This window comes from Ursus arctos, unplaced genomic scaffold (assembly GCF_023065955.2).
Source record: "Ursus arctos isolate Adak ecotype North America unplaced genomic scaffold, UrsArc2.0 scaffold_22, whole genome shotgun sequence".
Taxonomy (NCBI): domain Eukaryota; kingdom Metazoa; phylum Chordata; class Mammalia; order Carnivora; family Ursidae; genus Ursus; species Ursus arctos.
The window spans coordinates 49,917,733-49,944,675 of record NW_026622897.1 but is presented as its reverse complement, the minus strand read 5'-3'; the positions used below and the strand labels follow the sequence as shown (position 1 = coordinate 49,944,675).

Below are 26,943 nucleotides of genomic sequence, written 5' to 3'. Positions count from 1 at the left end.
AGGTTTCTGGTCCCTTGGGCTTTTTGTACGTAAACATCTGTTTGGGGATACTCTGTAGTGATAGACCACTGTTTCTTCTGAATCTAGACGAGCAAGGAGCAGGGACATAATGGTTCGGGCACATGTTAGGTGAAAGGAATTTTTGCAGTAACATTGAGAAGCTTCTGTTATCCATTTATTTGTTGAGTGAACACCATATTCCAGGCCTTGCCCTAAGTGTGGTAGGTTTGGAGAGATAAACGGTCTCTGCTTTCAAAGCATCTGTCGTTTAACTGAAGGTGACAGATACATAAACAATGATCTGGGAGCCGACTTCTCCTCCTGCCTCTGCTACTCCTCTGTAATATGATTTTTAGCAGATGATTTAACCTCCCTGGACTCTGAATCCTCAGTATAAAATAGATAATGTATCCATCCATCCTTCCTCCCTCCCTCCCTTCCATTTCTTCATTGTTCAAGGTAATCCGTATGCATATCTGTTTTGAGCATTTACTAAGTGCTCAAATGAGGAAGATGCAGTCCTTTCCTGGAGGACTCAGTTTAGAGGGTTGACAAGACATTTACATATGTATTATATTAAGCCACTTGCCCAGAGCCACGTATCCGGTAGTGGCAGAGCCAGGATGGGAAACACAAGCTGGCCTCACTCCGAGGCCTATACTCTTCCCTTCTGCCGAGAGATCCATTTCTCCTGGTACGGTTTTCTCAAGTTCCCTGCTTGACAGGCTCCTTAAGCAAGTCTGACCTGCTGGAGCCACATTCCCGAAAGCCTGTGTGGGTCCCCCAGGGATCCGTGGCATGTAAACAGCAAGCTTTGGTGGGTCACCAGGAGACATGCAGGGGACGTGGTCCCTGCTGGCACTCATCACGGCGGCACGGTAAAGGCCTTCCTTAGGCAGAATGGCCACGTGCAGCCAACCAGCCAGAACCCTGATCGGATCCCATAATGGGTCTAGTAAAGCGAGGCTGAGCAAGGAACAGTCCACTTGGTGTGAATAACATGCCTATCTCCAGTTGATTAAAAAGAACTCATGGCACAGAAAGGCCCGCACGCATACAAAGTCACACAATTGAATAAAAGAGCAGGAAGCTTCCTACCCAGAGCCAAAAGCAGCATTTCTGACCAAGATAAATGAATAGGGTTTCCTCTCTCTAGTTCTGCTCCTGTCTCTGCCACTGACTGGCCTGTGAATCTGTGAAGGCCATTTAGCCTCTGAGGTTCTCAATATTCTTGAGGTGAGTTGAAAGATTTGGACTACAAAGCACTTTCATCTCTAAAAAGGTTAGAGTGTGAAAGATTTTACACACCTGTTATGCCCCTCCCGCTGGGCTCAGAGGACTCCCCCATTTCACTTTCCCTGTCCTGTCCTTGCTCCTTGTGGGGCGGGACTGGGGTCGTGGGAGGTGGGTGCTCTGGATCCCACAGTCTGTGGTGTGAAGCCCAGAACCTGGGCTCCATCCTGGCCCAACAGGGAGGCCTTCTCCTTGGATTCCCGGTTATGCTCTAGAGAGGACAACATCGTCTCCCACAGGCGGCTCCTTCTGAGGGCCCAGCCCTTCTCCCCTCACACATTCTCCTTGAGCAAACTGGTGTGTGCTCCTGGTTCCGGCTCCTGCTTGCTTGTTGAAGGCTCCCAAGTCAACACCTCTAACCTCTGTGTGAGCTCCAGAATTGCTTATGAACTACAAAATCTCCCCTCCTCGCCCTTACCGTGCAGGGTGGAGGTCCTCACCTTGCTCCCAACTGTGCTGCTGCTCTCAGATCCTCAACCCGGTGAAGGCAACACCATCTCCCAAGGCCTCAGAGTGAGAGACTCTCCTGCATTCCTCAGGCCCAATGGATGCCTAAGCCCTGCTGACCTCCCCCTTTCAACAGAACTTGGCCTTCACCCTTCCCACCCCTTACCATAACCCCGTTGTCCCCGCGGGGCAGGAACTCTCTGGCACAGAAGTCATGGACACAGAAGGGACGAAATCTCTAACTGCTGAACTGAACTGTGCTGACTTTTAGAGAACGCTCTGCATATAAGAGGCCTCCCTACACGGGAAGACATTCAGAAGAAATGATTACAAGTCACTCTTGGATCCTCTGCCTGGTTCCCAGAGCCTGATCTGGGGAGCAGAGAATAGACAGCGGCACTTTGCTGGCTCCTGTATCCTTGCTGGCCCCTGGTCTTTGCACAAGCTGTTCCCTCTCCTGGGAACACCCTCCCCTCCCTGGCTGAGTGAACCATTTCTCATCTTTAAGACTGTTCTTAAGTCACAGTTTTCCCCTCCCCAGGAGCACCTCCTCGACATTCCAGAGTACCCTGGGGGCACAGGTCTGGTGGATCACCCTGGAGGTCTTTTTTGTCCCCTCAGTAGACTGGGAGTGACCCACAAGCAGAGACCGTGTCCTAGTCACCCCTGTGATTCCAGCACAGGACCTGGCACAGAGTGAATCTCAGTGAACAACTGTCCAGTGGGTGACAGACACAACTGAACACTTGTGAGAGAATGCACGGACAGATGGCCTGGGGGGCCAGCAGCTGCACCCCACCCCCCACTGTCTTCTGGACATCGGCTCTGAGGGTGAACAGTGTTAAAGCGTTTCCGCTCATCTGGAGACCGCAGAACCAGTAACAGCCGACTGCAAAGAAGGTATTGATCCAAGAGTCCCCTTGGACCTTTGATTTCTCACTCTCTCCATCTATCACCCAGTGGGAACAACAAAACTTTGCTCATTAAAATTCCAAATGCCTGGGATAGCAGTTTTCTAAGTGTGGGCACCTGAGGCTGCTTCTCTGCCTCCCGCGACATTCCATCAAGAGCCTTGATGCCCACCCTTCTGGCTTCCTCCCACCCCCACCGCCCCAAATGTGGCCCTAGAGGTGATTCAGTTCTCCCACAGAGAGCCACGGCCGGGGCCGGGGCCCAGCAGACTCACCCTCCGTCAAAGGGGTTCTCCCCGGGAATGACGTGTGTGCTGTCCCTGCCCACAAGGAACTTGATACGCTCGTAGAAGGAGTGCAGATTCTGCTGGGACATGGGGGCCTGTGTCTCTTGGATGATGTCCAGAGGGTCGGGGGAGCCCAGGCACAGAGGGCTGACATGGCAGAGGGGCTGGAGGCAGCAATCAGGGTCCATGCAGTCCATCAAGCCATCTGCAGGGGTGAGAGAGCATAAAGTTCATACCGCTACGATCCACCAGCCGTGTCTGTCCAATGCCTTCATTCACTTCCCTACGTTTCCACTCACCGAGACACTTGATTAAGGACCTGACATTAGCCAAGGCACAGGGGGATAGGTGCTTCTGTTTCTTTCCAAAGACATAGAGGGCATTCTATGAGGGCCCGGGGTAGGAGAATATACGGAACGTCGGAGTTGCTAAACTCAACTCAGAAGGTGAGGGACGCGGACAAGAAGAGACTGTCATTGCTGGTGGACGCAGAAGCTGGCCGGGACACGGGCCAGCTCAGGGAGTTTGCATTTCAGCCCCACAACGGGGACGGTGGGAGCTCCCGGGAGGTTTAAAGCAGGGTTGACATTGCCTGGTCTGCATCACTGAAAGAAGCTCTCCTGTACGCAGGAGTGGGGACTGAAGCTGGCCCAGAGTGGCAGCTGAGGGCTCCGCGGTGGCCAGGGTGTTTCTGAGCTTGCACGGGGCACTAGAGATCAGACAGAGCAGGAACAGTGGAGGCAGGAAGAAGTGGATGGTCTGGAGGGGTGTTCAAGGGTTAAGAGCAGTAAGAGCCCGACTGACTGGCTTTGGGGGTGAGGAAGGGGCACTGTGACTGCCGGCATTGCTGCCAGCTGCTGTGCAGGTACAGGGAGGCCCGGCTCTGCTTTCTGCCGGTGGGGGGTGGGGGGTAGGGTCCTCGCTGACCAACGCACCACTAGCAGGGAATCCTCTCCACCACATGGATGGATTTCTTCAGGACTGAAAGCTATAGTACCGCTCCCAGCTTCCCAAAGTACAGAGAAAGAAATGTCAGCAGACCAGAGTTTTGGTGGCATTAGTGCTTTTACACACACCCAATAGCATAGCTTAAAATGGATAGCACACCCATGGATTCGAGCATACTCCCTACGGGGTGGGGGAGGGGGTACGGGGACAGCCCCGGGTGACAATCTGTGTGCTTTGTTGCAGAAAACAGTTTAAGGGCATGTGTTCCTCTGGGTTCAAATTCTGCCTCTCTTGCTTATTAGCTGTGAGACTTTGGGCGAGCCTCCCCACCATCCTGGAGACCTAGATCTTATTCTGGTGACCTCTGTCGTGTCCCCAGTACTTAGTCCAAGTGTTTAAAACATGACTGTGAAGTAAATACATGAACGAGAACTGAATGAATTGACAAATGACTCAGGGGATGAAACCAAATGACAGTCCATAAAAGCCAGAACACCACTATCTTCGTTCAGTTCAACTCAACAGCGTGGATGTTGGGAGCAACCCCGAGGCTCCGGCTGAGGTCCAGGGCCCAGAACTGCCCCTAGAATGCCCGTGGACGAGTGCCTGCTCTTACTCTCCGAGCCCCAGTCTCCTCATCATTGACATGCCTCCCTCACTTCTGTCTCTCTAGGTTTATAACACAGAAGCCGCCCACCAGGGCAGGGCACAGCACTGGCTAGATTCGGTGCCCCATCCACACAGGCAGCCCCCTAAGACCCCTTACTAGCCTCAGACGTACTGCGGCCTCAGGGAAGCCACTTGACCTCCTTGAAGTTCAGGTTTTCTTCCCTTGGTAAATTAGGGATGAAAATCCCTTGTCTTTCTTGCCTACTTCTGCGCGGCATTCAAGGCCCTATGACTTCCGTGAGGACAGCGCAGCGTAAACAGCCGACACTCCAGAACCCAGATTGTCTGGGGTCAAATCCTGGCTCTGAAACTTGTGACCTTGGGCAAGTTACTTCAACCCTCTGGCCTCTGTTTCCCACGTGTCTTACAAGGGGATTATAAAAGTGTCGCGTAAGTATTTGTGACATAAATACAAAACATAGTAATATCCGCAAACCTAGCAGAGTACTGGACACAGAGTAAGCACTTGCTAAGGGGTACTTCCCCTTCCTGTCCCTGAGTCTACAACGTGGCTCACCAAAGTGTAGGGCCATTTGTCCTTTGTCTGCTCACCTCCCAGATACATCGTGAGATGTGGAGGAAAGGCCTCCTCTGACCCCAGCACTGTCCTGGGTCCTAACTCGTGGCTCCTGTCCCAGCTCCCGGATGACCCACTAACTACCTGGCGAAGCACCTGTCTTCTGTGGCAGACGGCAGGCTCCATCACACATCCTCGTGCTGCCCCTGTCAGACATCACTTAAATACATAATTACAGCCCGAGCCGTGGGTTATTTGCATTCTGCTATTGATGTTAGCATGACAGATTCAGCTGCCGCATCCATAACTCTGCAGAAATGCTCCATTATTCAATCCCAGTGAGCAGGGACGCTGACCATTAAATCAGCTAGCACAATTGAAGGGCTGTGAAAAGTCATGGCTAATTTGAAATTTTATTAGCTATTGCCTGCTCTTGTTTACCACCGAAGCAGACCCTGGAAGCCAGCCTTTTACCTCTTTATAAACACTCTGCTCTGTGGCATCTTGGAAGAACTGCTTCCTGTTCTCTAGTCCTGGGGGAAGGTTAGCCATCATTATAGTTATTATTATTACTATTATATTAAATGATGATGATGATCACAGGCATCGTGCTAAATGCTTGACAAGGGATGAGTCGTGGAACCTTCCCAGCTCTGTTAAGTAGCCACTGTTGTCACCATCACCCTCGTTTTGCTTTATTTTATTTTTTTAAAAAGATGTATTTATTTATTTGAGAGAGAGAGAATCTTGAGCAGACTCCCTGCTGAGTGTGGAGCCCGCTGCAGGGCTTGATCTCATGACCCTGAGCTCATGACCAGAGCTGAAATCAAGAGCTGGACGCTCAACTGACTGAGCTGCCCAGGCGCCCCATCACCCTCATTTTAGGGAGAGGGAACTGGAGGCTCAAAGTCGTAGAGTAACTTGGTCAAGTTCTCGTAGTCAGAGAAGGAGCTGACTTGGAATCTGAGCCGAGTTCTTTCTGAAGTATGAAGGGTTCTTTGAGTCCTGAAAAGACTTTTGGGAACTGTCTCTTAAGCGGAAAACATGAATTTACGAGTCTTGCTGAAATACCACCCTTCCGTGCCCTTCCGGCTCCCTGGGTGACCTCCATCACAGCACTCACTTCCCCACCCCCCACTCTAATCCTGATTTTCTCTGTGTCCTTCCCCAGACATGGAGCTCATTTCAGTATCACTGCTTTAGCTTCTGGCTTCATCCTTGCTTCTGGAATCAGGCTTCCCCATACTCCTTGATATTTCTTGTGATCAGAGGCCCTTTGTGATCTAGTTGGCCATTCTGCTAGAAAGTCTCAGCAAGGGCTCTGAGCTTCAATTCGGCCCATCTATAAAAGGCACAATCAGACATACCTCACAGATAGGGATTTGGTGAGATCACGGACATGGAACACTTGGCACGATGACCTGTACCTAAGTGCATGCTTGGTAAACCAGGGTCCCTGTTAGCTCCTTGGCCGGGTGCTTCCCTTGGACAGGTATCCTCACAACGGACCTGTCCTGGGTCGCTCCCATTGCACATTTCAGGGCAGCCCTTTCTGGATGCAGCCTGGCTTTCTGAATTAGACAAAGATGGCCTGAGACACACCTGTAAGTTAGGGAAATGGACACCCAGGGAACTTGAAGATTGGGGTTCTCCGAAATGGAGCCACACCACACAAGCAGGGCTCTCATGAAAGTCCTGGGACTGTGGAATGACTCGTGGGTAGGCTTCACAGGACAGAGGGACAATGCCAGGCCACGGATTCTGTCTGCCTAGGCTTTCCTGGGTGGACACTCCCTCATCGTTCACTCAGCAAAGATTTGCAAAGTAGTACATGTGAGCTGAGCCTCTGCTGATAGACATGATCACTGTTACAGGAAGCACCTGTTTCAAAAATGAGTGGGGCCCACAAAACTCTTATCAAAGGTGCAGTTTACCAGAAGGGCTGTCATACAAACCCCTTGGTTTCCAAACGCAGCGCATGGCAGCCTGATGCGGGGCATGCGGCCACCTGCAGGAAAGGGAGACTCTTCCACTCTTCCATTGTCTTATGCAGAGGTGACAGATTTGAGAAGAGTCATGTTAAGAGGAAAAAGTATGCTTTGGGGACAGAAAGGTAAATTTTGAGGTAGATTAGAAACACCTCAATGTATAGTTTTCATGATTCTCCAGTTTGGTTAGTTTGGAAATATTTACATTTTCCGAGGACTTCCTATCTTATTTAATTGTATATTACACACAAGTTGGTTGACTTAGAAAATGTCTATATTTCATTTGTATGCTATTCCCATTGACAGACCCTTCTTACGGCAAACAGAAAGGCAAACAAAACACACCAGGCAAATAGGGAAGATTTTTCTCTAGTTCCTTAAAAATTTCAGTAAAACCTTCTTGAACTCTAAACCCCAACTTCTGGGAAAGAACATTTTTTTCCCCGGAAATATCCTTTTTCCTTCCTCTCTCTGCTTACCTGTGAAAGTGAAGGGGGCAGAAGGAAATGTGGGAGGCCAGTTGGGCCTCCTGGAGGCTGGAGGGCGGCAATGCCACACCCAGCAGGGACCTCTGGAGGGCGTGGAGGGCAAAGGGAAGGGAGAAGGAGGCGTCCAGAAGAAAGACCAGAGAGTAAAAAGACAGATGGAAAAAAAGGGAGGGAGGAAGGAAAAAACCAGACAAAAGATGCAGGTCTCTGGGGCACTAAATGAACATTCCAAAGGGGTTCAAATTCTCCCTGAAGCTCCCTCCCCAAGGGCTGAAATGCTACATTGGGCATGCAGCGCTGGCTTCTGCTAACATTTCCATCTCAGTGCTACCTACTTGTGGATAAAGGCCATGCTGTTGCCTCCAGCCCCTCCTCAGTGCCTGCCCTGCTGGTGGCTGTCAAGTGACCTTGAGGACCAAGGAGTTGGGAATAGGAGAGAAAAAAAAAATCCTTTCCTGGCTCTGTGACTTTCTCGCCGTGAGACCTTGGGCACAGCCCTTCCTACGTCTGAGACATCATTTGTTTGCGTGACCCCTCAGGATTGCTGGTGGGTTCCTGGGTTGTAAAGAGTGAGTCATTCAGTGAAGTTCTGGGGTCCTCTCCATGCTTGCGGCCATTCCCCGGAGCCCCTTCTGCAGATAGGTGCTATGGCACAGGGATGGGTGAGGTCCCCTGCCATTAGTCCCTGTCCTGAGTAGCAGTGGCTTTCTGCCCACTTTGTGATCTAAATGGCTGCCAGCGAGTGGTGGGACTCTGGGCGACTCACCTCCACACCCGATGTAGGTGTCCTACTCAGTTAGGTGGGGGGGGGGGCGGTCAATGGGGCAGCCTCTGGGGGCTAACCTGACAGTCACCTCCTGGCCTTTCTATGCCACGGGCCCATCTCTCCTGGTGGCTGGCTGGCTGCAACTCCCTCAGGAAGCAAAAGGTGTGCCTCAGGTCCTACTGAAGGTGGTGGCTCAGCCAGTCTTCTCATCGTTACAGATGAGGACCCTGGGGCGTGGAGTAAGTGACTGACTCCATGTCATCTGCTAGCGAAGTGGGGCAGAGCTGGGAATCTGGTTTCTTATCTGCCTCCCAATCCAGCTATTGGGCACTATGCCACAGTCGACATCCTTACCTGTCCATGCTTTGGACATTCTAGCACTTCCACAGAGGGCAAGACGGACTCGTTGACTTCTCTACCCCAAACGCGGCACACAATGCCCCGCACACAGCGAGCCTCACATTTGTTGAATGAATTGAACAAAGGAACGAATGGCGATTTGAGGACCCCAAGCCAAATAGCTCAATTACTTTGGCCAGGCCGTGGGGTGTGGTGAAAGCCTGTACCCCTGGGATGAGCTCATTCCTCTCCTTAGAAAGGAGGCGGGGGGGGGGGGCGCCTGGGTGGCTTAGTCATTGAGCATCTGCCTTTGGCTCAGGGCGTGATCCCAGAGTCCTGGGATCGAGCCCCACATCAGGCTTCTCCACTGGGAGCCTGCTTCTTCCTCTCCCACTCCCCCTGCCTGTGTTCCCTCTCTCGCTGGCTGTCTCTCTCTGTCAAATCAATAAATAAAAATCTTTAAAAAAAAAAAAAAAGAAAGGAGGCAGGGGGACAGGCCCAACCCTTCGGTGCCCATCATGTGGACAGACAGGGAGAAGACGGTCACACCTCTGTGGGATGCAGAGTGTTGGGTGAGCCAGAGACATCAGGATGCTGGGAAAGAAGGAAGAGATGGGGCTGTGGAAGCCGGAAGGTGGGAACCCAGGTTGAGCTGTGGGCTGGGCCATATCCCAGAAGACAGAATGCTTGAACTGGGAAGCGAGTGGACTTGAGCAAGCTGAAAGGAGAACGGAGATGGGAGCATGTCTGGGAAATTCACAGACGAGCAAACTTCGTGTTGCAGTTGCTTGCATGGTCCTTACCCTCAGGGCCCCGTGGACAGTGTATTACACGTCCATCTCCCTCTCTGCGGGCTTAGCTGCTGCCCTGGCTCTGCACCTAGCAGCCAACCTCGTCTCACTGTGGCCCGCAGTGTGGCCACAGAGCGGCTTTACAGCACCCCGTGAACAGCATCCAGGGAGGCCCTGGGGATGAGGGTGGAAAGTGCCTCCCCCCCATACACATCTGGGAGAAGTTTTTGTCATCTGCTTTAATAGACTCCGTGCCTTCTTTGAAAAGGCTTGCAAAATCTCTATCTGCCCCTTGCAACACAGGATTTTTAAAGGTCAATTTCTCTCTTGTCTCTTATCACAAGAAACGTGGTTTAGAGATGGTCTGAAGGGTGACCGAATTCTATGGCTTTATGGGAGCTCCCCATTCCAGTAATGGGAGATGGGGAGGAGGAGGGCGGGCAGAGAGCTTTGTTCTCTGCTCTCCTGAAATTTCTCCTTCCAGGAGGTATCTATCAGTGATCTGTATTGCAATCCACGATCGTTTTTCATGGGACCGACAGCGCCTGAAGAGATTATCACACCTTGAAGCTGCTTACAAATCCTTCATCCAAAGGGGTCTGGTTGTTTGAAGATTCCAGGGAATTTTATATTCTGACTTCTTTTTTAAAAACACCCATTCCATTCTAATCCTAGCTCTCCTGCCGATCCACCGTGCGATGCTGGGCAAATGACTTCAGCTCACCGAGCCTCAGTTTGCCCCCGTGTAAATGTCTGCCTTGCACGTCTGTTGTGAAGGGCTGGACATCATGTCTACAGAGCCCCCAGCACAGTGCCTGGCACCGGGGGATGCTCTCTAAACTATTACTTTCCTTTACGTACACTTGAATTTATTCCCTTCTAGGAAGGAGCATGAAACAGTGTGGGAGACAAATTTTAAACAAGAGATGAAAAAGGTCAAAATACACTATTATATGGAGAAACGCATTATAATCAGAAGTGAAATAAATAGAATCTAAAATTTCACAGAGAGTGTAATTCCAATTTTTTAAAATAATTATTTATATATGGGTATACCTTTTTTATTATAGATTTCATGCTTCTGTCCTTACAGGTAGTAAGGCACAGAAGAACGGGAACTGACATTTGCAGGTGAGGGACTGAGGCTTAGAGAAGTTGAAGAGCCCACTCAGGGGCCTGCAGTCAGCAAGCGGGAGAGCCGGGTTTAAACCCCATTCAGCTGGACAGAGATCCTGCACTTCTAATCGCTGTGCAGTGTTGCCTCTCAGGGGCTTTGGGTGCACCTGCAATCCTCACGGCAACCATGCGAGGCAGCCATTCATATTCTCACTTTACAGCCACTTCGCAGGTTTGGGCCAGTTTCACCATCTCTGAAATGGGCATGAAACGAACACGCCCCACTGGAGGGTCACTGTGTCACAGCTGAGAAGACACGTGACAGCACTTCAGGAGGGGTTTCATGGACCAAACTACAGGGAGACATCTTCTTGTCAGGTGGGTCAGGGGCTCTCTGCCTGCTGGCCTCGCCGGTCCCTCACCAGCCAGTGTTCTGGCGACATCTGGAGGCATGTAAGGGTGAGGGGAGCCCCGACAGAGGATCAGCGGACTGGGGGTCACTGAGTCACAGTCAGGATCTGTGTTCTGTTTTCAAATCTACACAACCACCACAGATTAAAAAAAAAAACAAACCAGTAATGCTAAACCCAACTCAGCCATACTGATAATTTTGTTTTTTTGTCTCACGGTTTAAAAATACTGCAACAGCGTTCTTAATGAAGCTTGAAATTCAGGTTTAAGTTAGAAAGGACTGCTCTAAGCCTAGCAAACTGGGGAAGAAGAGAAACCGATAGTTTCCAGATAACTTGAAGAGCCACAGCTGGGTATTCGATGGCACCACGAGTCTGAGGCCTGGGTGTACTAAAAAGCTCTAATGTGGCCAGACCTTGTAGACGAGGGCAGTTTCTGCCACCCCTCAGCTGCACGACTTTCCTCATTATACAGAACAGGAAGGGGATCATAACACCACAGCCATGGAGCGTGTGGGGTGGATGCACAGTTGTTTGCAAACTGAACTGACACACGAATGATCCTTCTCAGCCCCGGCCAGCTTTGGGAAACCTGTGGCAGCCTGTTTAAACTTGAGGAAGTACTCACAGTGCCTTTCTAGGGGGAGGATGAATCACTGTAAGGCAGGAGAGCTCCCGGGTCACAGGGCCGTGTGGAATGGCTCAAGAGTCTTGGGTCCTAGTCCAGGGCACGTTACTGACTTTGTGTGTGACTCTGACGTGTGTGGTGTAACACCCCCTTCCTACAACACGCAGGGGGTAGAAGGAGGGAGCTGGAGTCCCTGTTCTGTGTCTCTTCCAGTCCTGATACTCGACGTTCAACTCTGCTAATCCCTGCTCCAAGCTCCTGAGTCACGTCAGCCAACAACAGTCACTCCGCTACACTCTAGCACTTTCCCCTGCACCCTGACTTCTTTATCTGGGAATCTGCTGCGTCCACATCATGGCTGAAAGAAAGGCATTTATTCCATTCTCCCTCCACTAGATTTAGTTGTTAGGATAGCAACTTCGTCCAAATGACAGGGCTTCCTGAGGGAGAAAGACCGGGCTACGTTCGCTGGTTCTTTATACTCTCTCAGAAAGGAACATGGTGCCTTGCAGACGGCAGGAGCCCAGCAAATGTGTGATCCGACTGAACTGAAAACAGCGCAGTGCTAAATATGGCTCACTCCTGCGATGCCTTGTATGGCCTGCCCCATTTCTCCCCCCACGAAAACCATCCCTATTTGGCCAAGACCCAGAGCAATAGGCCAGTGAGGATAGCCTTGCCCTCTTCAGGGCTGGGGGCCAGTCTACTCCCTGTGGTTATTTCATCTGTGCTACCCTGCGAAGCAGGGATCTTGTGCATCCTCTCCTTGGCTGCCCCGATGGGTGGAGAGCCCACCTAACTGAGAGGACTGTGGGGGAGACGTTTCCTCATTTCACAGGTGAGAACCCAAGGCTCCCCCAACAATCTGGTCTCCCCAGCTAGTTGTCTTCCCAACCATGATGGCCCATGGATGTCTTTCTGGCTAGACTGGAAGCCTCATAGGACAGGGACCATATCACAGTTCCCAGTAGGGGACTCAGGCATTTGATAATATCAGTTCAATGACTGGATGCTCCTTCCCCCGGCGATGACCCCACCGCGAATCTAACCGCAGGCTGCTTATCTCTCCCTCCAGACTGTGAACTGCACAAGGGCAGGGACTGTGCCTTATTTGTCTCTGAAGCCCCAGGACGTAGGATGGGGCCTGATGCCTAGCAGACATTCAGTTACTGTTTGTTGAGTGAGTCAACGAACTCAGGTTGTAATGCTATTGCATGGCTTTGCTGAGAGATGCATAAAAGCTCATTCCAGTCTCTAACATGCTCTATAAATGCAAGAGGTATCATCTCCCGCAACTGAGGATTTTCTGACCGTTCTTTCCCAGTCCCTGCTGGTTCATCTCCCAGAGCAGCTGGAGGAGACTCCATTTCCCTGGGGTCTGGGTCAACCCTGTTTCCTATGATGGGAAGCTCTTTCACCCACCAGAGCTGTGGGGCTTTGGGCTCCTGCATGCTCAGGCCCCGTGTAACACTGAGTTCTAGCCCCGGGAGAGCTGGCTGAATGATGGCCAACGGGAAACACAGGTATTGTGCTTCATGTGAGGGAACAGACGGACCTTGTTGTAGAACCTATTCTTGTATGTGTGCCCTTCCCCCACATTTCTCAAGGACACTCTGTTCTTCTGCTGCCCAGATGTTCAACAGCTGTTTGAAGGCTTTGGCCAAGACCCTGCCTTCTTGACAGGGGAAGGACTTCACGGTGCAGCTCTTGTCCCCTTTCCTTCTCATTACATGAAGATATTGTTGGTCGTGAGAATTGCATCTACCGGCAAGTAAAGGAGAAGGTTGAGGAGTGATGCAGATAATTTGGGCCGACATCTCTCCTATGAAGAGCAAATATTATTGTACTTTTTCTTGCCTGAAGACAGGGATGCTTGGGGTCCTTCTGTGCCTTGCCCTGCCTTTGTCCATGATGATCTCTGACCAGAAAGCGCTTCCCTTTCCAGGAAACACCTGCCTACTCAAGTATCACCTTCCTGCCGAATGCTTCCCTGCTCCCGCACCGACAATACAGAACTCTGCACGGCACTCGCACTGTCCACTAGCACTTCACCGTGGGTTTTTCCCTCCCCATCTGAATTCCTGGAGCGCAGAGACAAGACTCGGTCACCTCCGTGCCCAGCCTAGGGTCTGGCCCCCTAGGACGAACTCTGGATATTTACGGAGCACAAGAATTGATGGACTCGGTAAGTTTCAGGTGGATGGAGGGACATTTCAAGCCTGCAAGGTCTCAAGAGGAGAACTTGGACCTACTGTCCCTGCCTAGCTACCAAGGCTCAACCCCACGAGCTCCTGGTGGACAACTATTCCACTGGGCCCAGACCTGGGTGCATAGGCCTGATCAGCTCCTGGACGCGGGCAGCAGGTAGAGGGGCTGAAAGCCAGTTTGGACCAAGATTGGCGGTCTGAAGTAGCCCTTTCCAGGCTGCTGGAGCCAAAGGAAGGCAAATGAATGAGAATAACCACAATATGCACACACGGCCTTTTAATCAGTATGGTGCTCTGAGGTTGCAGAGCCATTCTAAGTAGAAAAGTCCCAGAGGCTGGGGTGCAGAGTAGGTGGCCTGCTGATTCCCTACTCTGTGCTGTATACTTACAAAGTCCCCGAGCATCTGTGTGGAGGAGCTGCACAAACACGTTTGGAGCAGGCCAGCTGTCAGGCCATCGTTAGAAAGGAAGGGTCGGTGGCTTCAAATTTTTTTCGTTACTCTGTCTTTTTAATCTCTCCTACTAACCCTCTGAGATTAGGAGAGTCAGGAAGAATAAACCCGTCTTCCAAGAGGGAGAGTAGAGCACATCGTGATTATATTTCTCCAAGTAACACAACAGAAAAAAGAAGGCTAATTCTGGGACCAATACAAGGGTTGGAATGGTTCTCGTAATCCAACTGCCCCTTTTCATAAATAGGGAGTGTGAGGCCCAGAGACACCAAGCAACTTGCTTAGGGATACACAGGGGATCAATAGGGATTGGAACCCTGGTCTCTTCTCCTGCAGCTCAGAAACGTTCCATAAGACGAGGCCTCTCTTCCGTAGGGTCTGGACTGTGTTGCACTTGAAAAAACCCTATTAACTAAGACCAATTCTATTATAAACCCAGAGGGACAGAGGGTGTGGGGACAAAGGAGGCTTGGTGAGGGTTACCACATACAGGGGAGAAGCCATGTCAAACAAAGGTAACTCAGCCTCCCTCTGCCGGGGGAGCATCCTTTCTGCCACTTTCTGTAATACAAAACGGGATGGGCTCTTCTCGTCCATTTCTAGTGAGGGGGATTGCATAGCTTTGCCAGGCAACCCGTCTCACTATTGAATTGCTGGAAAATTCTTCCTTCCATATGCCTTCTCCCCTCCACTGGCTGTCAGATGGCCATTAATTTCATTTACGTTAGTTCATTTAAATTAATTAAGATGGAACAACGAGAGACATGTACTCACCCCTTCGACCACATGTGCAGTTTTATGCCCACCCTGCAGGCCTCCCTGCCTGGACAGCTGATGTGCTGCTGGCTTGTGGGCTCAGTGACGCCCACCCACCGCCCTGGCCCCCACCCCACCCCCGCCAGAGCTGCACTGGGTCCCCGGTGCCAGAGCCCTACCTCCATCGTTGTCTTTGCCGTCACCGCAGGCGGTTTCCATGGATGTGTCACAGCCTGCTCCTCTCCAGCCCAGCTGGCAGATGCAGTGCCAGCCATTCAGGTCCAAGGTACATCTTCCATTGCCATTGCACAAGCCAGGGCAGCCCTCTGCAAGGCAAAGCACACAGCATCGAGGTCTGATCGTCTGCAGCCACCTGCAGTCACACACACTCACGCTCGTCCTGCCTGCTCAGAAAGTGCTCTCACTCCACCAGCAGGTTGATGCCCTCAGCACCCAGGGAGGCCGGGATCTCTGGGAACTGCCATGTTGCCAAGAGTGCAACTGAGACTCATGCGTGGAAGGACTCGCTAAGGCCGCACGATGAGGAGGTGGCATGGTTGGGAAGTGGTGGGGATAGGTCTGAAACACACCTTCTGCACCAAAGTCCCCCCTTTCAGAAGTGATTGGGATTCCCAAGGGAGAATTAGTGGATGGGAGCCTGACAGAAGGTGACGGATGGAAACTTTTGCCTGATCCCTGCTCCATGGTCACTCTTGTGTGTTTTTCCTGTTTCTGGGGGCTGTTTGGAACAAAGGAATCACCTCTCCATTTACTCCTAACGTTCCTTCAGCATTTCTGGGTCTCATTCTAGAAGGGCTATCCTTTTTTCAGCACTTGTTCCTGGGTCAAGTACTGTTGTACTATTACTCGTACTGGACCCTAGCTTTTCATTTATTTTGTCCCGTTTTCTCCTCAACAACCGTCTTTGCTTTGAGGAAGGGCCCTTGGGTCTTTTCCTTCCCACCTTATCTATTGCCACTAGGAAGAAGGTTCTGCGCGCAGAGGACCCCAACAACTGCCGTGGGACAGACTCGCTAGGGCTGTCCAATTGCAAATGCAGGTATGGGCAGGCTGTCCTTCCCCAATTTGGTTCATCTGTACATGCGCGTGCCTGTCATTTATCAAGAACCTTCTCCGGGCTAGCGCTGGGGGTACGGAGATGAATAAGATCGGCTTCTTATTCTGGAGGAGCATGCAGCCTATCTGAGGAGACAGATTCATATAAGCAAAGTATTTCACTGCTAAACGTCCTCAGGGAGATGTACAAAGTCTGGTGGGAACCCGATACGGGAGCGGCCATCTGTCTGAGAGAGCCCCGGGTGATCGCATGAAGAAGGCTCAGGCGATGTTTAGAGTCTGCCTTGGTTCTGCTTTGCCCACGTCATAGGGTAGGGAGTTACCCTTACTGGGCAAGCAGATTTACAGGGTTTTTATGACCACCCTTCTAAACCCTTCTTTCTGAGTTCATGGCTCAGAAATCTAGGTTTGAGAATCTGTTAAGTTCCACGGTTCACTTCAGCCTCTATTTGGCCCTTGGTTTTCATTCCAGCCTTCATTTTAACACCTGCCAACTCCTTCCTCAGAGTGGCTATCAAAAAACACCTTTCCCTGGCCTACCTTCTGTGTCTTCTCTCTGGCCCTGCTCAGTCAGGGAAGGGTATGGACGTGAAAGTCATCTATAAAACTTAATTTATTATTATGAGCAGCAAACGGCTACAAATATGGCTACAAAGTAAATTTTCTGCTACGAAATAACTGAAAATTGACGCCTTATTCTTAAATGGGACCAGTGTGAAGGTAGCTGTCCCACCCAAGACGTAGGCCAAGGCAGGGACGCCCCGAATGACCCATCAATTAGAATATAAAACTTTAGTGTTTCAAGGCCTGTCGGTAGCTGACTTTTATTACAAAGTAAAAGAAAAGAACGTGTTCATTTGTATTTGAGACGTTCAGACATCAGCCAGTCAATCACTCTGGTCACCGTGCTTGTCATTCAGAGGAAGAAACCGTATTGACTGTGCACTCCAAGGCTAGGAGGGATCCTGGCAGAAGTTTAGAAGCAAATGTGGACTCTGTGGTCTTTGCACAGCAGAAGCCTGCTGGGAAGGGTGGGAGGCCACCAGCATGGCTCCCCCACAGGTGACCGGGACAGCAGTCGTGCAAGCGTAGGAGCAGTGCCATGGCACGCAGGTGACCAGCCGGCCATCTGGCCCGGCTCCCAGCACCAGCCACTCTTCCTGGCCCAAACAACTCCAGACCCCTTCTTTCCCCAACTAGTCCCATCTAAATGTTTATCCATCCAGAGGGGGCTGCCTTTCAACGGAGCCTCATTTGTATCTGAAATCAGTCTTAGAGGAAGGAAGTCGAGTCCCATTGTTAAGAATGGTAGTAGACTGCTTTCTCTTGCTCCATGATGTAGCCTCCCGTCAGTGGCAAAGTGTACAAGTTTGGATGCCCTACCAGTGTGGTTCGCCTCTCGGTGGCTTCTATGACCTTATTTAATCTCTTTGAGCCTCAGCCTGCTCATACACGGGGTTGCTCAGGGGATTAAATGAGATCATGTATGCGTGAGGCACAAAGCCCGACCTACAGCTTAAGGACAGTATATGAATCTTCTAAAAGGCATACAGTATCATGAGTTGTACCCAGAACCTTCCATAGGGCTCACAGCATGGCAACATCGGAACCTGAGGCACTTGTCTAGATCAGAGTCAGCCAACTTTGTCTCTGAAGGTCCAGATAATAAATATTTTAGGCTTGTGAGCTATAGGGTCTCTGTTGCAATTACTCAAATCTACTATCGTGGAGGGAAAGCAGCCAGACGTAACTTACCAACGAATGACGGCTCTGTTCTGATAAAACTTTATTTACAAAAATAGGTGATGGGCCAGGTTTGGTTTGTGCGCTGTAGTTTGCCACCTCCTGGCTTAGAGGCTTCGGGACAGCAATATAGTGACAGCTGCCATCTACTGAGGGTCTACCATGGCTTGCCACTGTGCTAGACACTTCACACATATCACTTTTAAATAACTTTGTTATTTTTCCAGATCCTGATTTTCTAAGGCCGTTCCAGTTTCACACCATTTAATCCTGAATTGTAATTTAAAACCGTGTGCTGTAACACAGTGTGGACTTTGGAACTGGGCAGACCTCAATTCAAATCCCCATGCTACCTTTCTAGTTACTACCCACGGGATGACTGGCAAATTATCTAACTCTCTCTTGTATTATCCGTCTCAGTATTATCATCTGTAAAGTGGAGGTAATGCCTAACCCAAAGAGTTGCTGAGAAGATTAATGAGATAATGTATGTTAATTATCTAGCACGGTGGGTAACATAAGTAGGCATTCAATAAGTGATAGATGCTATTATTATTAGTATTGAATTGACTTGTCTTAATGTTGTATAACTTCACTGAGAAGTTCACAAACCAGAAAATAGCCTTTGCCAGGCCCAACTGTATCAATGTTTGGGTCAAGAGCTATGGTTCTCATAAAACAAACCTTGCCAAAGAGAGCCGAGACAAGCCCAACGACGTGGTCAAGGGGGTTAACATGCAGCTCAGTGGGAGGCAGCAGGATGGGTTCAGGGCCGTGAGTCCCAGCCCAGGCCCACCACTTCGTGCTTTCCTAGTGCTCTGTCCTCCTTGGTAGCAAGTGTCCCAAGTATACGTAAATTATTAATTTTGCAATTAGTTTAATGTCTTATTCCCTCCATTAGGATATGAAATCCATAAAGGCAATGTTGGCTTTAAGCCAGTGCCTTGCACATAGCAGGTGCTCAAAGGGTATTTGTTGAAATGAATCAATGAATGAGACAGGAGACCTAGATTGTTGTAACCTGCTGCCTAACTTGTGGGATCTCTGCAAAGTTACTTGTCCTCTTTTGGACTCAGTTTTCTTATCTATAAAATGAAGGTTCAGATGAGATGCCGTGTTTGGTCCTTCCAGTACAACCGACCCAATAGAGAGGGTGAAAACAACTGTAATTTTGATGATATTGTTCTTAATTTCAACAAACTTTACTCAGCACCTACTGGATGCCAGGCAGGTATGTGTCAATTCTAGGGCACACAGAGATGAGATATACTCTCTGCCCTCGATAATTTTATGTTCTATTTACCTATACTTTACTTTGTCCCAGGAAGGACTTACAATGGGTCTCATACTCTCAAAAAAAATGTCTCAAAGTGAATTTTGCAGAATGCCAGTTCTATGAGGTCCTCAAAAACAAGCTTCTGTGGTCAAGTAAGTTTGGGAAATATTTTATCCTATAATCTTATTCTAGAAAGTCACACCGAATATTAATACATTAAAGACTCCAAGGGTCTTACAATAAAGAAACTTGCTTATTGGATTATCAGAACATTTTCCAATTTGACCTCAGCCCTTTCTTTCCCCTATAACCACTTAAAATAATGTGGAATATTCCATTCCACAAAGCCCTGTCTGGGAACCCCTGCTCCAGTGAGCTCGTCTTAGCACAGGATGCCGCATGCACACTTTCTGCTCAGAGACTGCCTGAGGGGGCGGGTGTCCCCGGGGAGGAGAAGCTCTATATGTGAAATCACAGGAACACTTTAAATACCGTTCGCTTCTTCAAATGGACCAAGCTATACCCTGGGGGTCTGCACTGTCCTATCGGTTTCAGGGTTTCAGAGGGACTCTGAGTACCTGTGGGTTAAATGAGGTTTGCTCTCAGCCAGCAGTCTGCTTCTGGAGTACTCACGCCCCCATTAGCCGGTATGAGGAAGCCTCCTCTGGGGTGACTTGCTGACTTTCTTAAAGCAACATGCCCATCCTTACCCACCACTAAAGCCCATTAATTCTACAAACTCTGAAACTCATCAATAATTCAGAGAACCCAACTGACATTAACAATCCCCTCTGGAAGGACTCACATCAGGCATTTGCTAGAGCCCAAATAATGTGATTTCAAGGTTTAGAGAAGGCCTGAGCTCTTCAAAAGAAAAGATGCCCTTTAAATGACAAGGGGCCACTTTATCTTCAGCCTTCTGTGTAAGCCTATGGAGAAGTCCCCTTGAAGCTAGCATCAGGTATGACAGGAAGACTTTCCGAATCCATGAGGATAGTTTTTAGTGAAGTGGCAAAGGGGCTGTGTATTAACCCTATCATGTATCAGAATGTCCCATTTCTTTATGGTTCTCTTCCCAGTCCTCCTGTACTTTGTCACCCCTACACTCACTTCCCTAGACAAGGTCACCATCATCTCCCACCTCGATGATGGCAAGAGTCTCCTAATTGGTCTGTTTGCCCCCAAATGTTCCCCCTCAACTCTTTTTTCTCCCCAGTATGGCCAGACTAATCCTTCCAAATCACAAATGTCATCAAGCCACCATCCTGCTTGTATAACCTTTAGCGGCTTTCTCATCTGCTTCTGCTAAAGTTCACAATCTTGGTCTACAAGGCACTGCCGAAATCGGGCAGCTCTTCTTGCTAAGTGGGCCTTGGACATCTCCTGTCATAACCCTCATCACACTCATTGGAATTAGTTGTTTTATTAGTGTCTACTCTGCTGACCGCCAGGAATACAAGAATAGGAAGCATTTCTGTTGTGTGGTATCCACCTTTTCTGGCACTTAGGAGGAGTTCAACATATCTGTTAAGTGCATGTTGTTTCTTCAGTCTCTACTGATGCAAGTGGAAAACAAAGAACAAACGTCGGCTTGTCTTTGCCGGCATGATACTGTACTCTGACAAGTCCTGAGTGTGCACGGTACAGGTCTCTGAAATATACACATACATATATATATATTTAGGATTAGTATCCAGTTTACCAGAAAGTCAGCAGGATGGGGGCCTGGTTCAAACCTAGATTTTGGTGAAAAAAAAATTTCTCTTTTAAAGGAAGTTTTGATTTATTGGCCTAATCCAAATAAAGGTCTGGTGATCTTTTCTGAACTAAAGATCAGAACAAGTGGTTTCAGATAGATTATGTATCACCTCCTGGTGAGGGTGCCAGTTTGGAAGACACGGTTTGGAGGAAGAATATTGGAAATTATGGGACATTCTTGGTGAATGGTAATAGAAGACAGAATGTTGGAAACACGGATTAGGTCAGGAAATTCAAAATCCTGGCTCTGCCACTCACTACAAGGGTAACCCAGGGTGGGCCCCTTACCTTCCTCAACTTCAATTTCCTTTTCCAATAAAATGAGTATAGTTCTATCTGCTCCCTTAAAAAAAAATTCAAAGGACTTAAGACTCACGGATATGAAAAAAATTTAGATAGTAGGAAAAAATTCTACGAAATAGATGGTAACATTATTAAATTTAATCCATTCTGAAGATTCCTCTGATAATGATTATGTGTGAAATACCTATTTTAAAGAGGCTCACAGGGACTTCTCTCTCTTGCCAGAATGACTATATTTTCAGTTGAAGACCAGCATGTATAATGCAAGGAACCTTGCTTCTCAACACCAGGCATCCATCTGATGGGCCCCACTGACACCTTTCCTGTACTTGGCAAAGATGTTCTGGTTGGAAAGCATTCAGTCACTTCTGTTTCCCCCAAAACCTTTCCCTAAGTTTTTAAACAGCAGTTGCTGTCTCTTATTAAAAGCTGATTGAGCCATTTTCTTTACAATTTCAAAAATGACTCTGGCTAATGAAGTTCTCCAAATTAAGGGTGAGGATGAAAATACAATGATAAAATAGCATCGCTAACATTTATCGAGCATCGTCCTGCCCGTGTGCTAAGCATGCATGTTACATTCATTATTTTGCTTAATTCTAATGCCTCCCCTATGAGGTAGGTCCTGTTACCAAGTTCACTGTACAAGGACTCCCAAGTGAAGGGAGGTTAAGTAACTTGCCCAAGGTCACCCAGTCCGTTTACTGGTGGACCCGGGATTCATTCTCAGGCAGTCTGACTCGGAAGTATTTGTCCTTAACCACTGAGCACGTCCTCTGGGCCAGGTGATGTGTTAGGACTTCTGGATAAAACGATGAATATGGCAGGATATTTCTCCTCAGGGGGCTTGGAGGCTTTTAGGGGCACACATATCTTATCTTTCCCAGACTTATTCTTAGAGGAATCAGGACTATTTGGAAAATGGGCCACTAGCTAATTAATGAAGATGTTGAAAATGGAATTACTGTGCCTGTAGGGAACACTCCTCAAACGTAAAACTTACCAAACTCGGGCCTTCCCTGAACAGGAAAACAAGCCCAAACAAAGAGACCACCCATTCCCCAAGGCCAGGGGTCTGTCTCCCCAACTGCCCAGAGCCTGTCACAGCATCCAGCATCCAGCACTAGCACTAGCGGGGGCTTCAGACGCACTTGCTGGATGAATGAGCATGACGCGTAACGTAGCTGTTCAGACTTCTTAGCTTGCGCTGGGGCCTCTCCCAGGCCACCCACCCTGGTGCTCAGTATCTTAATTCTGATGGCCTAGGGGCTGTCAGGGATGGGCAGAAAGAGTGAGGGGTGTATGTGTGTGTGGGGAGGGAAGGACAACAGCACAATGTAATGTCACAAACGGACTGAGCACTTTGGGGGGGACGAATGACACTCCAGGTGTGTCGACCCCCTGTGACCAAAAACCCACCCTCTGGGCATCGAATGCTGTGGTGGCAGCGTCTAGACAGCATGCTTCTGGGGTGTATATACATCGCTTATATACACATTTCTTCTTTTTTGCTCATACACAAACACACACACAAAGACAATAGGAAAATAGAGGAAGGAAGACCATACCTTTCACTACCCTATCCAGATAGTGCGCTTGGGGAATAAAAGACAGGACATGTAAGGTAGGCTCACGTAAGTGCAACACTGCCTGCCACGGAACCATGCCAGGTGCTCAGGGGACACGGGGCGGGGGGATGTGCCCCATGTTTGGGACAGACCTGCCATGGCGGGGAAAACAAAACCAAAGACAAGATGACATGAGAGAGAAGGAGGGAGAGCAAGCACATTCTCCAGGAAGGGTCAAAAGGAACTTCAACTCATTCTATGATCCAGGGGTTTGGAAAGGTGATGATATAGAAGACATATGGATAGAAAACAGGAGAGAAAGGAGGACGGGAAGCTGCAAACGTGGCCATGCTCCTGCTCTGTCAGGTGTGTTCAACTTTATGGAAGACTAGAACTTGCCCTTTGTCTACCCAGAGCAGCGTCCAACTTCCGTGTGGGGGCAGCAGCCACATAAGAACAAGTGCTCCCTGCCTGGGCAGCGGGGCTTCCAGGGAGCTGGAACTCAGACAGGTGTAAACTTGGGATCATCTCTGATATGCACTAGGGAAGTGGGCCGAGGCTTTGGTCAAATATACCGCCAGATTATCTGTTTGCCATTCTTGAATTGGCCATGGATGCATGTGCCCACGCAGACTTGTATGCAGAATGCTTGGTGTTCTAAGTAAGATGCATTTCTCCTTGGTGCATCTTACAGAGAATGTAAGGTGCAGGTCAATGGATGTCACTGTGAAAACAAGAAAAAGAAAAGAAAACCTGGCCACTTCTCAATGCTTGTTAACTCGAAAGGCAGAATGATGTATGCTCTGTTTTCCAATGGAAGGGTCGCATCCAAGCACTGACTTACTTGGCACTCTAAGGATTTGCTTCTCTGCGAGGATGGGTGTCAAATGTTGCTCTGAAATTAACTCCACGGTGCATTCATGTGGCTGGGTGTTGAAAGCAGGGCAGTCCTCTTTGCTCCCAGCATCAATCAGTAGTATATCTCATCTTCCCCACCTGGCCTCCTCATAGCTGTTTGAGGGGCTTCCTTCCCACCCCTCTCTCTATAGCTCCCCCACATGTGCTCCCACAGTGGCCGGACCAATGGCTGTCTCCTGAAGGGCCTGATGCTTTCTGCCAGGCAGGCCTCCGTCCTCAGCTTGATTTCATACATGAATCCAAAGCCCACTAGCTGGACTGGACTGCAATGCTGGGGCCTTATGTGGAAGCCCTAGGGATCTAGAAACTGCAAGAACATTCTTCCTTTCTTATAAAAAATATACACTTTATTTTTTCAGTCCTCTGGGTAGAAGAGACACTGTTGCTGGTCGTCAATATATATTTGCCTCAAAAGACGGGCGGATGAGAGGCTATGTTTCTAGTTGAGGTTTCCATGTGGTCTTTGTTTCTAGATGAAATATGCTCCTGGAGACTGCACAGCCAAGTGGAAAATTGGGAAATGGAGATTTTAACTGGGCCTGCGTGCTCCGCCTTCATTCTTATAGATGCTATGGAGTCCATGAGAGCACGAGACAGAAGAAAGGAAAGTGGAGGAGAATGGCATATTAAAGCAAGAGCGCATAAACAAAGCTGTGACATGCCGAACAATTAGAGAGAGGGCCGGCGCACTGGTAGCTCGGCCCAGGAAGCATCTCTGGCTAAGGTGAAGGCTCGCGATTCTTGGTTCATCTGTCACGCTTGTCTTAGTCAAGCTCATTCATCTCATGTTTCAGGGTGACCTAAAATTTCTTAGACATCACCTCCCGTGATATGTCATCTGAGAACAATAATACACAGGATCTCCTGGACCTCCTGGCTCAGCTGGTGCTCTTAGCTTTCAGATCTGTTGAGTTTTGCAGAGTCGTGATCACAGATTGTTGTAATAACTGAACCCAGCCGCAGAAGAGCCGGAGTTTCTCTCACGGGGTTGGAAAGGATGGCGAGGCTGGGGAGACACCGTCATTGGGATCCAAGTGGCCATACCGCCATGCAGCATCCACTTGGAGGGAGTTCTCTCACCAACAAAACCTTGCTTCTCTCCAAACTTAATGGTGATATCCTGGCTCTGGTGACAGCGACAGACTATACCTCCTCTGTAGGCTAGCCTCCCCAAGCCTGGGGCTGACTTTACAGAGCTCTCGACCTAATGCCATTTTTTTTGTTGTTGTTGTTTTGCCATTTCATTTTTAAGAACAATTTCATAATAAAGATCTTTATTAAATGTAAATATGTTTCTAATACCTTTAAAAAGTGCTTACTAATTTTTCCAGGTCATGGGCAGGACGAACAGCCAGCAGAAGTGACTGAGGCACTCAGGCTGCAATCAGTGCTGTGGGTTTCAGGAGACAAAACTGGGCATTCGAAACTTCAAATTCCGGCTCCACAAATCACTGTACTTTCCAGCGCAGTGACCTTGAGCCACACTGTGGGTCCAGAAGCTGATAACGGCCAGTCAATACCAAATCCAAGAGTCTTCTGGGAACAGAATAGAGCCGTCTTCTAGTAGAGACAGAAGGGGTAACTGGATCTTTGAAGTCCAATGCCATTTATTTACAAAAGCCACATGTGGAAGTCCATACTGTTGTCCATGCTTCCATTGTTTGAAAATCTTGGTACATATGCCCTTGAGTACAGCCACTTAAAAATCCACCATGATTTTAAAATAATAACTTTCAGGAAAGATGACACAAAGTCCATGAGTTTGTATTGTGGATGGTGGATTCAGGACTTCACAAAATTCCCTCCTCTTTCTCCTCAGGACTTCGGGATAAAGACAGTGACAGCAGAGTCATCTTTCCTCTCAGGCCATGCTGATTTTTTCAACATTGCACAAATGTTTCTTATGCCCCTTCTCTATTCCTGTCACTATGCAAGTAGCTAGAGATATCGGTGGTGCACTGCTATTTATGACACAGACTCTGAGCCTTTGGCATGAGTCTGTGAGGTCTTAGATCGCTTCAGCATTTCTATGGCAAGCTTCTTTGCTTTGCCTGCCCCCAAACAAGTTTCCAAAAGTTTCTCTTAGGGTAATCCCAAGAAACTTCAGGGGCCCCTATCAAAGGCTGTGGAGAGCATGGCATGCAGCTCTTTGTTGTCCTTCTCTGGAAGCCTCAGCTGACTCTAACAGCTGTATCATCGGTACACCTCAGGCCAGATTAAACAAGGATCCTTACAGCCGGTGATGGTTAGGGTGCTTATAATCATGTAACTCCTTTCGATGTTTGACAAACCACCAAAGAGATGTTCCTGTTAAGATCTTGGATACATTAATCCCCTTCACTTTGGATGAAGGATCAATGGCCAGTGGCACCCACCTAAGAGGGACTCACAAAGCCTTACTAACCTCCTTCCAGTTGGCCACCCCTACCACATGTGGGCTAACATCTCCCAGAACCAACGACTCATCAAGCTCTTGCTCTGGTAACTTGGAGTAGACCCTTGTCCACTTTCTCTCGTCCTTGCCAGCATCTGTCCTGCCAGGTCACAGGTCCTGTTGTGAGAGAGTGCTCTGAAGCGTGAGGACAGGGTTATCACACAGGCTCTGACACCTTGTGAGGGTCTTGTAAGCTCTCAGTTAAGGACTGTCTGATTACAAACGAGAAACCTGAGAGCTACCATTCGAAAGTGGACAAAGGACTCCGGAAGACTGTGTGGCCTTTCTTTATAATCTCTTTTTATCGTGAAGTCAGGCTGGGCTCACTGGAACAACTGCACCATCACAGTATTATTTTGACCTTTACTCCCCGAGGAGGATTTGTGTAAGAATCAAGATTTATACGATTGGACAGCTCTCCTGAAGCCTAGTAAATAATTCTGTGTATCTGGCATCTTGAACAATCACAGCTTTGGGGTCAAGGTTGGAATTTTACAGATGTAATCAGAAGCTGGCATTTCCCACACGTGTTTTGAGACTTTATAAAAAAGGGGCGCTGAAGTGAATAAAATGACGATTGTCGAAGTGATCAAAAATGATAGTACCGTTTTCAAAGAAACAGGAAAAAAATTAGACACCTTCTCAAATTTAACTATGATTTTTAGCTTTTTCAAAAGAATTGGGAGGTCAAGCCCCCGACTTGAGACCCATGAAATTCCTGGAAAAGACATCCCTGAACATACTTTTGATGACTCTGTGTTGACCATATACTTAAGAAATAGAGCCACACTTGAGAAATAGAGCTACGTCAATTCATCTTACCTTAACGTTTGGATTAGGAAAACTGAGTTTC

At 48.8% G+C, this 26,943-nt stretch overlaps 1 protein-coding gene across 1 annotated transcript in view; it reads right to left on the bottom strand.

The window, feature by feature from the left end:
* The window catches only part of TENM4 (teneurin transmembrane protein 4), a 593,869-nt gene that overhangs the window by 92,441 nt on the left and 474,485 nt on the right, over positions 1–26,943 (bottom strand). Inside the window, 2 exon segments of the mRNA XM_048217331.2 lie at positions 2,927–3,143; positions 15,193–15,339. Of these exon segments, the coding sequence (XP_048073288.2) occupies positions 2,927–3,143; positions 15,193–15,339 (364 nt within the window).